The 15,000-nt window shown below is 38.1% G+C and overlaps 3 protein-coding genes across 7 annotated transcripts in view; 2 read left to right on the top strand and 1 right to left on the bottom strand.

The window, feature by feature from the left end:
* The window catches only part of LOC113643903 (antigen WC1.1-like), a 14,618-nt gene extending 10,420 nt beyond the window's left edge, over positions 1-4,198 (top strand). The window contains exons 13-17 of the mRNA XM_047803955.1: positions 1,695-1,757; positions 2,510-2,572; positions 2,672-2,734; positions 3,171-3,230; positions 3,653-4,198. Coding sequence (XP_047659911.1) covers positions 1,695-1,757; positions 2,510-2,572; positions 2,672-2,734; positions 3,171-3,230; positions 3,653-3,768 — 365 coding nt within the window. The 3' untranslated portion in view covers positions 3,769-4,198. The remainder of the gene's footprint in view (positions 1-1,694; positions 1,758-2,509; positions 2,573-2,671; positions 2,735-3,170; positions 3,231-3,652) is intronic.
* LOC113650187 (B-cell receptor CD22-like) overlaps positions 1-15,000 on the top strand; it is a 1,781,460-nt gene that overhangs the window by 1,126,351 nt on the left and 640,109 nt on the right. The gene's annotated exons all lie outside the window — the stretch shown is intronic.
* LOC113663360 (antigen WC1.1-like) overlaps positions 1-15,000 on the bottom strand; it is an 870,979-nt gene that overhangs the window by 510,372 nt on the left and 345,607 nt on the right. The window lies entirely within an intron of this gene.

Here is a 15,000-nt window from a genome sequence, read left to right as displayed (position 1 = left end):
AACACAAGACACACACTGGAACACAAGACACACACTGGACACAAGACACACACTGGGCACAAGACACACACTGGACACAAGACACACACTGGAGCACAATCTGTGCGAGTGAACACTTATTTAGTTCAGCAGGTGTTTTAGAGACACAGCAGAATCACCTGAATCCCGACACAGTTGATGTTATTCTGTTTCTGCAAAATAAGTTATGGCCATTAACGTAGTTGCCGTTTCGGCTAAATCGAAACCATTTTTGTCGTAGGGCTATAAATATATGGTGTGTTCTGTAGCATATAAGCAAAGAGTTATTGGGAAAAATACATTCTTAATTGTTACTTTATTTAATATTGGAAATTTATAGTACAATATTCAGAATTGTATTTTAAAAAGACTGACTAATAGCCGATATCCAGTCATTGCTCAGTCTGAACAAATTTCATATGTGTTCGTGTTTGTGCGTTCGCCTGTTCGGGAAGTTCACAAAGACCTTGACATTCCAGCTAAAGTCTGAAAGGGAGTAAAGCCTGTGTTTATGCTATTAAAAAAATGTAGCTTAATCTGGCCAAAGAAACTTTTGTTTTAATAATAAATAAATAAATGTTAATTTAAAAGCAGCATCTGTTCAGCAGCATTGTGTTACATTCAGAACGCTCTAACTGCACCGAATGCACTGTTAAAGAACCATCCATTGACCATATCGTCATGATGAAAACTAAGATTTAGTATAACTGTAATTTGACGATCGGGTGCAGAAATCTTAATCAGAGAACATTATGGTGCGGGGGGCGGGGGGGGGGCGGGGGGGGATGATTTATTTGAAGCAGCGGATTTGGGTGACGTTTGAGCTGAAACGCACATCTCTAGTGTGTCTGATTTCTCTCTCTCTCTCTCTGTGTGTGTGTGTGTGTGTGTGTGTGTGTGTGTGTGTGTGTGTGTGTGTGTGTGCCCTAATATGTATGTAAAATAGTGAGATGTTGCCTGTTTATTTATGACAAATAATTAAAAATAAAAATTTTGTATTTGTGTATTTTAGTGAATGGATCTCAAGAAAAATGAGTCCCCATAAACCATGGTGGTTACTGTGTGTCCTGATAAATAATTTAATCTGTGCGGTTCAGGAATGGGAGCATGGGTCTATGTCTGTCTGTGTGTGTTTGTGTTTGTGTGTGTGTGTGGTGTGTGTGTGTGTGTGTGTGTGTGGTGTGTGTGTGTGTGTGTTTGTGTGTGTGAGAGTGTGTCTCGTGTGTGTGTGTGTGTATGTATATGTGTGTGTGTTTGAGAGAGAGAGAGAGAGAGAGAGTGTGTGTGTGTCTGCTTTCCTGGACAGGTGCATTTTCCCTCTATCCCTCTGTGTACGTATGAGTTTGTGTGTGTGTCGTGTTTGTGTGTATGAGTGTGTCTGTGTGTGTGTGTGAGTATAAGTGTGTGTGTGTGTGAATGTATGTATGAGTGTGTGTGTGTGTGTGTGTGTGTGTGTGTGTGTGTGTGTGTGTGTGTGTGTGTGTGTGTGTGTGAGGTGTTTCTGTGTGTACGATTTTGTGTGTCTGTGAGTATAAGTGTGAGTGTGTGTGCGTGTGTCTAGGTATGTGTGTGTGTGTGTGTGTGTGTGTGTGTGTGTGTGTGTGTGTGTGTGTGTGTGTGTGTGTGTGTCTGCTCTTCTGAACACGTCTCCTGACTCTCCTGCTCTCCTCTAACAGGAAGTCTCCTCTCTGAAGAACAGCATTCTGGGTATGAGCATGTGGATGATGAGCTTCTCTCAGGTAAAAAAGACCAGAGTGTGAGTTTGTCTAACTCCATTAACTGAAAGATTAAAATTAGAAATCAGAAATGACTACATTTGTCCTTTCTGGGACGTGATTATGATGTAGTGTGTAGAAGAATTACAGTAACTCCAGTGTTTTAATGCTGACACATGAGATCTCACCATCAACCTTATCTTACTTTAATCTCCTGAAATCCATCTGATCAAATTTATCAAAGCTTCTTTGGATGAGGATTTTATTGAGTATAAATGTGTTTAAAAACCCAAAACTAACACATTGTTCTTTTTACAGTAAAGTCTGGGACCAAAGAAAAGGCTGAGTATTATGATGATGTCATGGACACCAGTGACATCATAAGTGGGTGCAGTTGTTAAGTGATTACATAAATTTACTGAGTTGACATTAAACCATGAGGTCAGAATGTGATGGAGCTGTTTGTACAGAGTCTCTGCTTTTATTTCATTTAGGTGATCCAGGAAGAGTCGACCCACCAGAGGACTACGATGATGCCGTCACTGCTGGACCCATCCCTGATAACGTGGATGGTGTGGTTCTGTTTTGGGATTTGTTTTAGAAAGCAGTATAAATTAAACACACACGCTGTCAATACGTTTGTTTATCGTTTTGTGTGTAGTGACGTTTTTTACACGTGTACGATGTCATTTTGTATCGTGTCATCAAATACACAGTGTACAAACTGTCACTTCAGTAAACTTTAAATATCTTTAAATATCTGTGTTTTGGTGTAGAGGATGAAGCTGAGAATTATGATGACGCCATTACAGCTGAGCAGAAGTCAGTTATACTGACAGGTATGATAATAATGGGACAGTGTGGCATCCACAAGCATCCAAATGATCATTAATGACATTGATGTGGATTTAATAGCTTTTATCTCTATGTCCTGACAGAGGACGTGTCCGAGAACTATGACGATGCAGTTACCACTGAAACAAACACAAACATCATCACAGGTCAGTTTTTTTATGAAAATGGAAGGAATTTATTTACTATAAAATTTTATACAGTAAAACTCAAGCTTTGTGGCCTAATTCCATTTTAGTACACTGTTGATTTCTGCGTTCTGATTGGTCAGTAGGTGTTGATTAATTTTCTATAACAGCAGCTCTGACAGTACTGCAGATGTAAACCACATGTTTCTATTAATGATCCAATACATTGTGGTTTCTATAGTAACAGCTCATTCACAGGAACTTAAATTCACATGAATTTATATTAAAAATCTGTGTGTTCATCAACATGGTGAAGTTTTCTGTAAGAAAATTATTTGTTAATATTTTACAGATTATTTAAAAACACTGCTTCATCACACCACCCTGTAACTCGGTATTTTACTGTAACACCAACACACACAGTGGTGCATTACTTATTCATTTATTTGTTCATTAGACAATCCAGAAGATTATGATGATGTCATCACTGAGGAACAGGATGTAGGAGAGACAGAAGGTGAGCGACTTCCTGTTTATTCTCTAATGTACATACTGTAAGTTCACAGGCAGCAGAGTAAAAGATTAAATTATATATGATTATATTATATATGGTATATAATAAATATCAGCTTTCAGATCAGTTTTTAGGACAAATATAATAGAACACATATTTATTAAAGAGTTTAGATTAGACCTACTGTAAATATTATCTATGATACAGAACATAAACATCAGATCACTGTTTTTATAACAAATCACCGTTCAGTCAGATTAAAGAAACTGATGTGATAAATGTCCTCTATTCTCTTCATTTATGGTTTAAATATCAGAGATACATACATAGTGCATCGTTTATGTATTATAAGTTGTTACAAAACAATGACTGTATTAATACAATATAAAGGATGTATTAAAGGAGTAAATGTGTTTATTTTACAGAATATGATGACGTGGAGGAGAAATCTCAGAAGGACAGGGACCATGTGACTGAGACACATCTCCAAAGGCCTTTTCTCAGGAAATTACATTTCAACTTTTATAAACACAAAAAATGACTTTATTATACTTACAATAATTTCATTCATTCTGAACCATGTTCATTTTCTCACCTTGTTATTAGTAGATAAATTAGGGAGAGTTAAATCACCTCCATTATTACTTAACAAATGTTTCCAGCTTTCCTTTTACAACACATTTAGTGCTATAAGTCATAGTGAGCTTAAATATCACTGACACACCACACCTCATTTATCACCAGTTTATTCCATCAAAATCACTTTAATGTTCATTACAATCTTTTGATGAAACAACTGATCTTATCGTTCATGTTGATCTGAAATTTGTGAATCTGTTATTCAGTGTTTTTAGAAATGTGTTAATTACATTCCACTTGCCAGAAGAAACCTTGTTTATTACAATATGTTAAAACTTGTTACGAGCCAGAAATATGGAACTGTCTTAAATAGATAAACATTTTTCATTCAATATGTTCAGGTTGTTGTTTTATACTTTAAGATCTAAATCAATATTCTGTGTTTTTTCCTGTTGATGTTCTATACGTCTCCTCATAATATATATAATCAGGGCTGCAGGAAGATGTTTTACATTGTGGGAGCTGGAATTTTAATCAGCGTTCATGTGACATGTGCTATTACATCACACCTGAATGATAGTAAAATCATTTTCTTTTAACAGAATGAGTGCAGATTACAATATTTATACCACAGTGGGGATGAATTGTGGAATTAGAAGGTGTTGATTAATTTCCTACAAAAGCACAGCTCTGACAAAGGTTATGACTTCAACATAAATGATTAGTTTATATTAATGTGTTTGTTCTAATACGTTATCTTTCCTGATTTAAAACTGATTTAAAACATGTTATATAACAAAGAACAGCGTATAATCATTGATGGTGATGTTTTCTGATTGTAGATTTATTTAACATTTATGGATTGAGTCTCGAGTATTAGCTCTTTGTAACGTTATTTTAGCAGCTACAGTTAAAGTAATCCTGAAAGTCGGGGTGTTGCAGCACCATCAGCAGCCCTACTTCCTGTCTCCTTGTATATAATTGGTAATGACAAGAAATTAGAATATTTTCTCTAAATAAACAATAGGCAAGCAAATGTAATGTTTTCCTTTCCATACTGAGTAAATATTGTGTTTTATGCTGAGTTTTATTTACATTTTTAATAAATTCTTCTTAAACAAGTAATTAAGTAAAAGTTATTTTATAATATAATGTGTTGATGTGATTTGATGTACACACACACACACAGACAAACACACACACACGTAAGCACTAAGATAAAGTGCATCTTGATTATTTGCACTCTTATTTGAAACTATTATTCTTTCCCATTTATTTTACTACTATTATTACTATTTAGCGCAAACATGCAAAGCGTTCTGACCATATCAGCTTTCATAAAATTTTAAACATGGGATCAAGCAGACATTAAAACACTTCTATAAGTTTGAAAATTCTTTACTGCCATCTTGTGGATAAAAAAAATGTTAATGCTCTAAATAAAAAAATAAAAATTCTTATTAATCACTTAAAATTATTAATGTTTATAATCCTGAAGCCCAAAGTAAATGTGTTTTTATTAATTTAAACATTTATTTGGAAGTCAAATACTAAAAAGTCTATAATATAGCAAACATTATTTATGGTCCATTTGTAAATATTTCACACTTTTGATATGCCTTCGCCTAGCGAAGAATAGTATATAAGAATATGATATAAGAATATGATCTACCAAAATGATGCCACACACACACACACACACACACACACACACACGCACACACACATACACATGCACACACACACATGCACACACATGCGCACACACAAACACACACACACACACACACACACACACACACACACACACACACACACACACACACAAGCACACAAGCACTAGCCATTCATTGGTTAGACAAGTTAGGCTAAAAAGGTAAAAAGAAAAATGGCTATCATATATACTTCATTTTTTATAAGCAGTCAAAACAGACTGCTTATGGTCAAGTTGACTCAGCGCTCCTAATTTGTATAGAACAATACAAGCAGATAGTACACAAAAATCATACTTTAATATTAACATCCCTACACCGGCTTCCAGTTTCAAATTATGTACCAGGGCTCTAGAGTTTTGAAGACAGACAAGAGTGACATCTCCAACCCCCACCCATACACATATTTTTCACATATTTTTTCATATTTTATACAGTTTTTATACTTTATATTTTAGTTTTTACATTTTTGTTTATCTACCTCCTTTTGGTTTTATTTTTCATCCCTAAATGCATTCCTTCTATGCTTGAATACCGGACAGATGCAAAAAGTATTTAACTGCATGTCGTATTCTGTATGTATGTGTATGTGACAAATGACATCGTTTTGGTCTTGGTTGAGCTTGTGTGTAAAAGAAGTTCAAACATTTTAAATTGGTGTTAACTGTATGCATTTTGTATCAAAGCAACAAGAAATGTGTTAATTGTATAGCTTGTGTTAAATGTGTTAAATGTGTAATTGCAAAGACGGATGTTGTTCTAACCGTGTTAAGAGTTTAGGAAACTTGTTAAATTTATTGAAAAAACTGTCATAGCGATTGTAAAAAAAACTGTAAAAACACTTATATCTGATAAGATAATGCTGATCCATATGGCATGACTTTTCCTCTGTTGTTTATTTGTTCAATTCTATTGAGTAAAATCTCTGGCCTCATGAAATTACATGACATTTGTAATGAGGCGTTTTAAGACTGAGGATCCATTTGCAGCATTTTATTAAAGAATGCACACACAAAGTCAAACAGGAAGAGTCTGGGACCTGTAGTCCGGAAGTAACTAATACTCCGGCGACGCCTCTCTGCGTTGACGCTCAGGTGTGTGTGGTGCACTGACCATAACGGTTTACTGCCACCGGACGGCTCTCTGAAGTTGTCGGTGCGCTGTGTACCACGTTTCTTCACTCCGGCAAAACCAGTCGTCAATGACCGGCAGGTCGGTGGGCGTGTCAGACCATGGGAATAGGGGAGGTTGTTAGCCCAGGATGCATTGGAAGGGAGTCAGACTGGTGGTGGGTTTGATTAGGGAGTTTTGGGCATACTCCGCCCACATCAGATATCTGCTCCACTCGCTCTGGTTGTGTTGGCAGTATGACCGGAGGAAGCGGATGATTTCCTGTTTTAGCCGTTCAGTCTGTCCATCGGATTGTGTGTAGTACCCCGAGGTGAGGCTGACGTTGACATTTAACCACCTGAAGAAGGCCATCCAATCTCGGGAGGTGAACAGGGGGCCCCTGCCCGAAATTATGTCTCCAGGCAGACTGTAGAAGCGGAAAACGCAGCTACACAGCACTTCTTCCATTTTGAAGGCCGTGGGGAGCTTGGCTAGCGGGATTGGGTGGCAGGCCTTCGAGAAACGGTCGATGATGGTTACAACTTGCGCATGTCCGAAGCTATGTTCCTGAGCTGGTGTGCAGGAGTTCCAAGAGTGGCATGTGCAGGTTCTTGGGTACATATGTCTTGATTGGTGGACATTCGATGGGCGGTGGTGTCTGTGTGTTGACCTGGGAGATTTTGGTCAGGACATCCCACTGAATGGGAGTGATGATACGAGTCTCAGAAAGAATGGGCTCGGGGGGCATGGTCTGGTCCATCTCCCGGTACACACGGGCTCTTGGTCATAGAGGTGAGGGGTGCTGTAATTATGCTGAATCCGCATATGAACCGGCGGCAGAAGTTAGCGATTCCTAAAAAGCATTGCTCTTTGATGGCTCACAGCCAAGGCCATTGTAGTACCTCCTGCACTTTTGTGTCATCCATGGCGACCCCCTCGGCTGAGATGTAGCCCAGGAAGGCTGTCGAAGTCTGGTGAAACTCACATTTTTCCACCATGGCCTATACTCGGTGTTGAATTAGGCGTTGAAATACTGCCCTCACGTGTTGGGTGCGCTTCTTCATATTCTCAGAATAGACGAGGATGTCATCGATATAGACGATTACCCAGCAGTCTAGCATGCCACGGAATACATCATTGATGAAGGACTCAAAGACCGCTGGACTGCTAGAAAGGCTGAACGGCATGACCAAATATTGGTAGTGGCCCGATTGGGTCGAGAAGGCGGTTTTCCACGCATCCCCTTCTCGGATGTGGATAATGTTGTAGGCGCAGCGGAGGTCAAGTTTAGTGAAATACCGTGCTTGGTGGAGTTGTTCCAGGGCGGACGGGACGAGTGGCAGGGGGTACCGGAACTTGACTGTAATATCGTTTAGGGCTCGGTAATTGATGCACGGTCTGAGCCCCACGTCCTTTTTGATGACAAAGAAGAAGCCTGCAGATGACGGAGACACGGAGGGCCAGATGAACCCTTTCTTCAGCTCCTCCTCGATGTATGCATTCATGGCTGCTGATTCTGGCAGTGAGAGAGTGAAGATTCTTCCTCTAGGCGGTTCGATAGCGCAGTCGCCGGCGCGATGCGGCAGTAATTCAGTGGCCTTGGTCTTGCTGAATGCCTCTGCGAGGTCCTGGTACTCGGGTTGAGTTCGGGGATATCGGAGGTGGAAGGCCTGGCGTTCATGGTGTTGAGTTGGAGCGGCCCCTCCGTGGTTCGGTGGTGTGATGTGCACGCCCTGCCCCAGCTCGAATGGACAGTTCAGGCCAGGAGATGACGGGGTTATGGAGCCTGAGCCAGGGTAATGCGAGGATGAGGGTGTGTCGGGGGAATGGATGATGTGGAAGGAGATGTGCTCATGCGGGGCCTCGGCGGGAGCGCATCAGGTTGTCAAGCCAGATTGAGAGATCCACAAACTCCGCTAGGCTCTTCCCCTCGTCTCGGCAAGTGAGCTCGGCCTGTACAGATGTGGTCTTTTAAAAAGCCCGCCTCCGGGAAAAGAATGCCGCGAGGACTTCCGGCATTCTGCGAGAGCCTATCGAAGGGGGGTCAAATGTTCGGTGCAGGAAATTCAAAAACCTGTAGAGGGCAGTTGTGTTTCATGTAGGCTGACGAGATGTAAACAATATGCCTGTTTCATTACATTCAGGCAGAATACAGATGCCCCTACACCAGAGGCGGTTCTACACCGTTTTAAGGGTGGCTTCAGCCCCCGGTGTGTGATCTCAGCCACACTAAAACTATAAGGATAATTTTTAATTTAATAAATGAACAATAAAAATTAGGTTCAAATGCAGGACATATGTCATAGATGGGAAAGAAAATTATTTATCAGTTTGATCCAAGAGCGATTTTTTTTTACTTTGTTTTTACGCACGTGTGTTGTAGTCTTTCAAAAGTGGGTCTTCAGCTGTCTGCTTTATTTGAACGGAGAAGCAAAGGTACGCACAGCGTGCACGCGCAGTCAGAGCTGGAGGCGTTTATCTATAACGTTAATCAGCGGAAAGACGCAAAGACGGCAAACAAAAGCAGTGAAATTTCACTATTCTTATTACCAGAGTTGTCATATAATATATAATATAAAACGTCTTGTTTTAAATTCTCTCTGAGGGCTAAAACCCCCTAAAGATGAAATCCTAGAACCGCCCCTGCCCTACACTCGTAATACATTCATTTATTAAAAAAAAAAAAAAAACGGCGTCACCCTCATGTCCATGTGTACACGTGTAAAATAAAATATGAATTATTAAAAAAATAATTATGCATTATTTATAAAAAAATTTAATATGCATTATTTATGTCTCCCCACAGTCTTTATTTTAGCTGCTTCATAATATTTAGCCTTGATAGACCACTGACACAACCCCAATACTAATCCATCTCCTCTCAGGGATTGTAAAGTAAACTTTACAGATTTCCTGTTTTCACTATGTTGTGGGTTGATTGCAGTTACTTTGTTTAATGCAAAGCACAAGCTTTTTCTCGCAGTTACTTTGTTTAGAAACAGGGTTCTTATTCGCCACCTGGTGGATATTCTGTGAAGCGAAACACATTAAGCTGATTGCTAAGATAGCCCCCCCCCCCCCCCCCCCCCCCCCCCCCAACAGAAGTGCAGAAAGCCACGGGAAACTGCGGCACTAATTGGCTAATCGAGAAGGCGTTTGTTCTTAAAGGCGACATCTGTATGTCTACGGTCTCTAATGCATGTGACAAAACAAACATTCAAGGTAAATATAGCAAGAGTTAACACATTTGTTGCACAGCCTCCTCCTAAATTGAACTACACACACTGTTTTGTAGGAACAGGAAACATACCGTTAGGTAATATCGCCAGCCGTTAGTGCACTCATTTATATTACCCATATTCAGATGACGGAACCCGCCTACAGGCAGAGTGTTCCCTTATTCATCCATCTGACACCGGAACACTACTCAGGGCTGACGACTGGTACTGGGTCTATGGTAAAAATGTGTATTTAGCCCTACCCCGTAACTGGGGAGGAATATGTACTTTAGCAAGGATTAGGTATCCAGGTGTGGTCATAGCTCACACACATTAAATAAAATACCAATAAAGCGACCCAAGAGAGACGTGTCTGATAATGACTTTCCTCCACTAGAACATAGACTGAAAAATAAACTGAGTAAATTCTTTGATTCCTTCTTCCCACAGTATGGGATGACTCAGGTATGGAATCAACTAGAAGTCACACATCATCGGCTTGCCACTTATATTAACTCCACTAATCAGGCTACCGTAGGTATTAAACAGGAACTTGCAGCCCTTAGATTGACTGCTACACAAAATAGAATGGCCTTAGATATTCTATTAGCTAAAGAGGGAGGTGTATGTGCCCTGATTGGAGATCAATGTTACACCTTCATTCCCTTGAATGATGACGACCATGGGTCTATCTCAGATGCAATGCATGATATGCACAAAGTAGCAAACCAAATGAAACAAGACGAACGACTTTGGTATACATTGTTTGGACAATGAACTCCCTATCTATCAATGATAATCCCAGTGATTGTGGTATTTATCTTAATATGTTTGTTTGGCAATTGCGTATACAAATGCGTTCATTACATCATAATATCCGATCTAACGACCAAACAACTTGTGAAACTAGACGATATTGACGATGACCCTGAATGGATTCCTCTGTTCAGCGATGACTATTTCACTGAATTTGCCCAGACTGATCCAGAAACAGACAAAGGTGAATGCAGACAGTAGAGACTATGACTTGTAGTGACGTTACGACAAGTTTAATACTTAATGCTTTGCTTTTAACTGCATATGTTTTCTTTTTTCATTCATGTAATGTTATGGAGGGTGCGTCCACATAAACCATGACAGTAACTGGGTGTCCAGCTAAACACTTTATACCTGTGTGTATTTCTAAAAAATCTTCCTAGCTGATTTACAATTTTGTGTGTTGCCATTATACCAAGGTGCACATTTTCTATCTATAATTATTTTCCTATGTGGTCGCCCCCTATTTTCATGATTTTCGCCTACATGACCTACCCACCTAAAAAGTGGTACAGCTCCCACATACTTTGACACACAGAGGTGTGCCTGGTCTCATTGGAAAGAAGAGAGTCTCTAGTTTCAGAGAAACTTTGACATTGACATTGAAAGTGTCAGGGTGATTCTAGGCCTTACTGACACATAGTTACAAAGGCTAGAATGAAGGGTTTTGATTTCCGTCTGAGTTGTTTACCTGATAAACTGATTAAATACATTGCTGTATTTAATGATGGGAGGTAAACAACAACTGAGGGTCATAGCCACATGTCTTTCACCAAAAAAAATTCAAGTCAAAAGACTCAAAATGGATTTTATATGAATATTTTTCTACGGAAATGTACGTCCGTTCATGTTTTTCTTGTTTACTGTATAAAATTGTATTAAAAGACTGCATGCCTAAAACAAAGAGAACCCCTCTACCTAGAAGCCTGCTGTGAAAAAAGGCCTGTAACCTGACACGCTGAGGCGTGAGAGTGAGAAAGGTTCGAGAATTGCGCAATAAAACTTTTGCGCAGCCTTTACTGCGCAGCCCTCGGTTACCAGATGTATCATGTTGCATACCATTGGAATCGTCTCCTTATTAGGAGATTATTAGGTCCTCCTTATTAGGTCCCGGATCATAAAATCGCTACTGGAGGGAACAATTGTCAGTCAAACAGAGGGTTTCCACAAGATGGCAGTAAAGACTTTTCAAACTGAGATTTCTGTTTAGTGAAATATTTTCTCTCCCAGAAAAATATTATATTATATTTATTATATATTATATAATATATATCTCCCAGTGATCACAATAGGAAACAGGTGTGTAGACAGGGAGGAGAAGATGAAGGCAGGGCAGACAAGTGATGAAGAACGTAAACAGATGCACGTAGCCAAAGTCTGGGCTGGGTCATGACACATACAGTAAACCATGCAAGTAACAGGGTGTCCAGCTAAACACTTTATACCTGTGTGTATGTCTTAGAATCTGAATATCAGAGAGTGTTTTTTTTTTTTAGAGGGATTTCATTCATGTAATGTTATGGATGGTGCGTCCACATAAACCATGACAGTAACTGGGTGTCCAGCTAAACACTGTATACCTGTGTGTATTTCTAAAAAATCTGTATATCAAAGACTTAGCAGGGAGAGCAGCTGTGTGTGTGTGTGTGTGTGTGTGTGTGTGTGTGTGTGTGTGTGTGTGTGTGTGTGTGTGTGTCTTTATACAGATTACAAGTTGAGTTATTGAGGGTTTAGAGCCGAGCTCAAGGTGGTGCTGAGATTTCAACTCTCAAACTTCTCATCAGTATATAAATATTTATTTATTTTTACTGCCTGAGATGTTCTATAATAACACTGAACACAGATTCATCACTACAAGAGTCACTCACTCAAATTACATCATCACATTATATTATAAAATAAATTTTATTTAATCACTTGTTTTAAAAAAAAAAAACATAAAGAATTTATTTAAAATGTGACTCCGGAAAAACAAATTGTCAAAGAGAAATAAAACAATATCAACAGCAAAACTGGGCCAAGTATACAGAGGTCCACTCATGAATAAATTATTAATAATTTTAAGTAAGATAGTATGATATATAACATTATGTAATATTGTAATTATATATATGATATATTCTAGAATTTTTAATTTCCAATTAAATGTTTAAATTAATAAAGGCACATTTAATCTGGACTTCAGGATTATAAATGTAATAATTTTAAATGATTATTTAATAATAATTTTTATTAAGAGCATTACAATTTTGTATCCACCAGATGGCACTAAAGAATTTATAAACAGAGATTTGTGTTTAGTGAAATATTTTCTCTCACTTGACCTGCCGGGGGCGCTGTTAGGATGCTGCTGTATAATAATAATAATAATAATAATAATAATAATAATAATAATAATAATAACAATAATAATAATAATAATAATAATAATAATAATAAACTCATATTATATTTTTAATATATTATTATTAAGTTATAGATATGATTAATTATAGATTTTTTTCTGAATACAAACACAACTCCTGAATGTTTTTTAATGTCTGTTTGATCGCATATTATGGAGAGTGAGTCCACATAAACCATTAGGGTAACTGGGTGTCCAGCTAAACACTTGTGCATATTTCTAACAATCTGTATATCAAAGAGTTAGGAGAGAGAGAGCAGCGGTGTGTGTGTGTGTGTGTGTGTGTGTGTGTGTGTGTGTGTGTGTGTGTGTGTGTGTGTGTTGGCATTTTTTTTTTTATTATAGTTATGATGGTTTATATTATGAGAGTTCTCTAATGACACTGAACACAGATTCATCACTACAAGAGTCACTCACTCAAATCACATCATAATATTAAATCACATTATAAAATAACTTTTACTTAATTACATGTTTAATTCAATTCAATTCAAGTTTATTTGTATAGCGCTTTTTACAATAGACATTGTCTGAAACTGACCGATACCATTTTGTGGAATTAAATGGTGAATCCCCCAGTTTACTACCAGTTAATTATGGGGTCCCTCAAAGATCGGTTCTAGGACCTCTGCTTTTCTCTATATACATGCTTCCATTAGGGAACATTATTAGAAGACATGGGATTAGTTTCCATTGTTATGCTGATGACACACAGTTATATATCTCATCAAAACCAGATGAAATAGCCACAGTGTCCAAATTAACTCAGTGCCTTAGAGAGATAAAAGACTGGATGAGCTGCAACTTTCTATTGTTAAACTCCGATAAGACAGAAATACTACTCATAGGGCCAAAAACCAATGCACAGAAACTCTCACAACTTAACTCCCATTTAGAGGGATGTACTGTTACTAGTAGCTTGACAGTGAAAGACCTCGGTGTTTATTAGACAGTAACTTGTCTTTTAAAAATCATATCGCCCATACTACCAAAACAGCCTTCTTGCACCTTAGAAACATTGCCAAGCTGAGAAACATCCTGTCTGTATCTGATGCTGAGAAGCTAGTTCATGCGTTCATGACCTCTAGACTGGACTATTGTAATGCATTACTAGGTGGTTGTCCTGCATCTTTGATAAATAGGTTACAGTTAGTCCAAAATGCAGCTGCCAGAGTTCTCACTAGGACAAGAAAGTATGACCATATAACCCCAATTTTATCATCTCTTTTAAGAAAAAATTATATGAAGAATTTATTAAAAATGTGAATAAAACTCGGCATAAGACACGATATTTACTCAGTATGGAAAGGAAAAAGTTACATTTGATTGCATATTGTTTATTTAGACAAAATATTCTAATTTCTTGTCATTACCTTACTACCATTACATTATATTTAGGAAGTAAGGAAGGAGACAGGAAGTAGGGCTGCTGATGGTGCTGCAACACCCCGACTTTCAGGATTACTTTAACTGCAGCTGCTAAAATAATGTTACAAAGAGCTGATACTCGAGACTCCTTCCATAAATGATAAATAAACGACTCCAATCAGAAAACATCACCATCAATGATTATACTTATTATATTATTATATATTATTTGTTATATAACATGTTTTAAATCAGTTTATTTTAGGTTTAGATAACGAGTAATGTCCATCATACAAGTCCCTGTGAATGACATTACTGTAGGAAAGATAACGTATTAGAAGTCATAACTATTGTCAGAGCTGTGCTGTTGTAGGAAATTAATCAACACCTTCTAATTCCACAATTCATCCCCACTGTCGTATAAATATTGTAATCTGCACTCATTCTGTTAAAAGAAAATGATTTTACTATCATTCAGGTGTGATGTAATAGCACATGTCACATGAACGCTGATTAAAATTCCAGCTCCCACAATGTAAAACATCTTCCTGCAGCCCTGATTATAT

The sequence above is a fragment of the Tachysurus fulvidraco genome, chromosome 19 (genome assembly GCF_022655615.1).
Source record: "Tachysurus fulvidraco isolate hzauxx_2018 chromosome 19, HZAU_PFXX_2.0, whole genome shotgun sequence".
NCBI classification, from domain to species: domain Eukaryota; kingdom Metazoa; phylum Chordata; class Actinopteri; order Siluriformes; family Bagridae; genus Tachysurus; species Tachysurus fulvidraco.
This window is presented reverse-complemented; position numbering and strand designations above follow the sequence as displayed.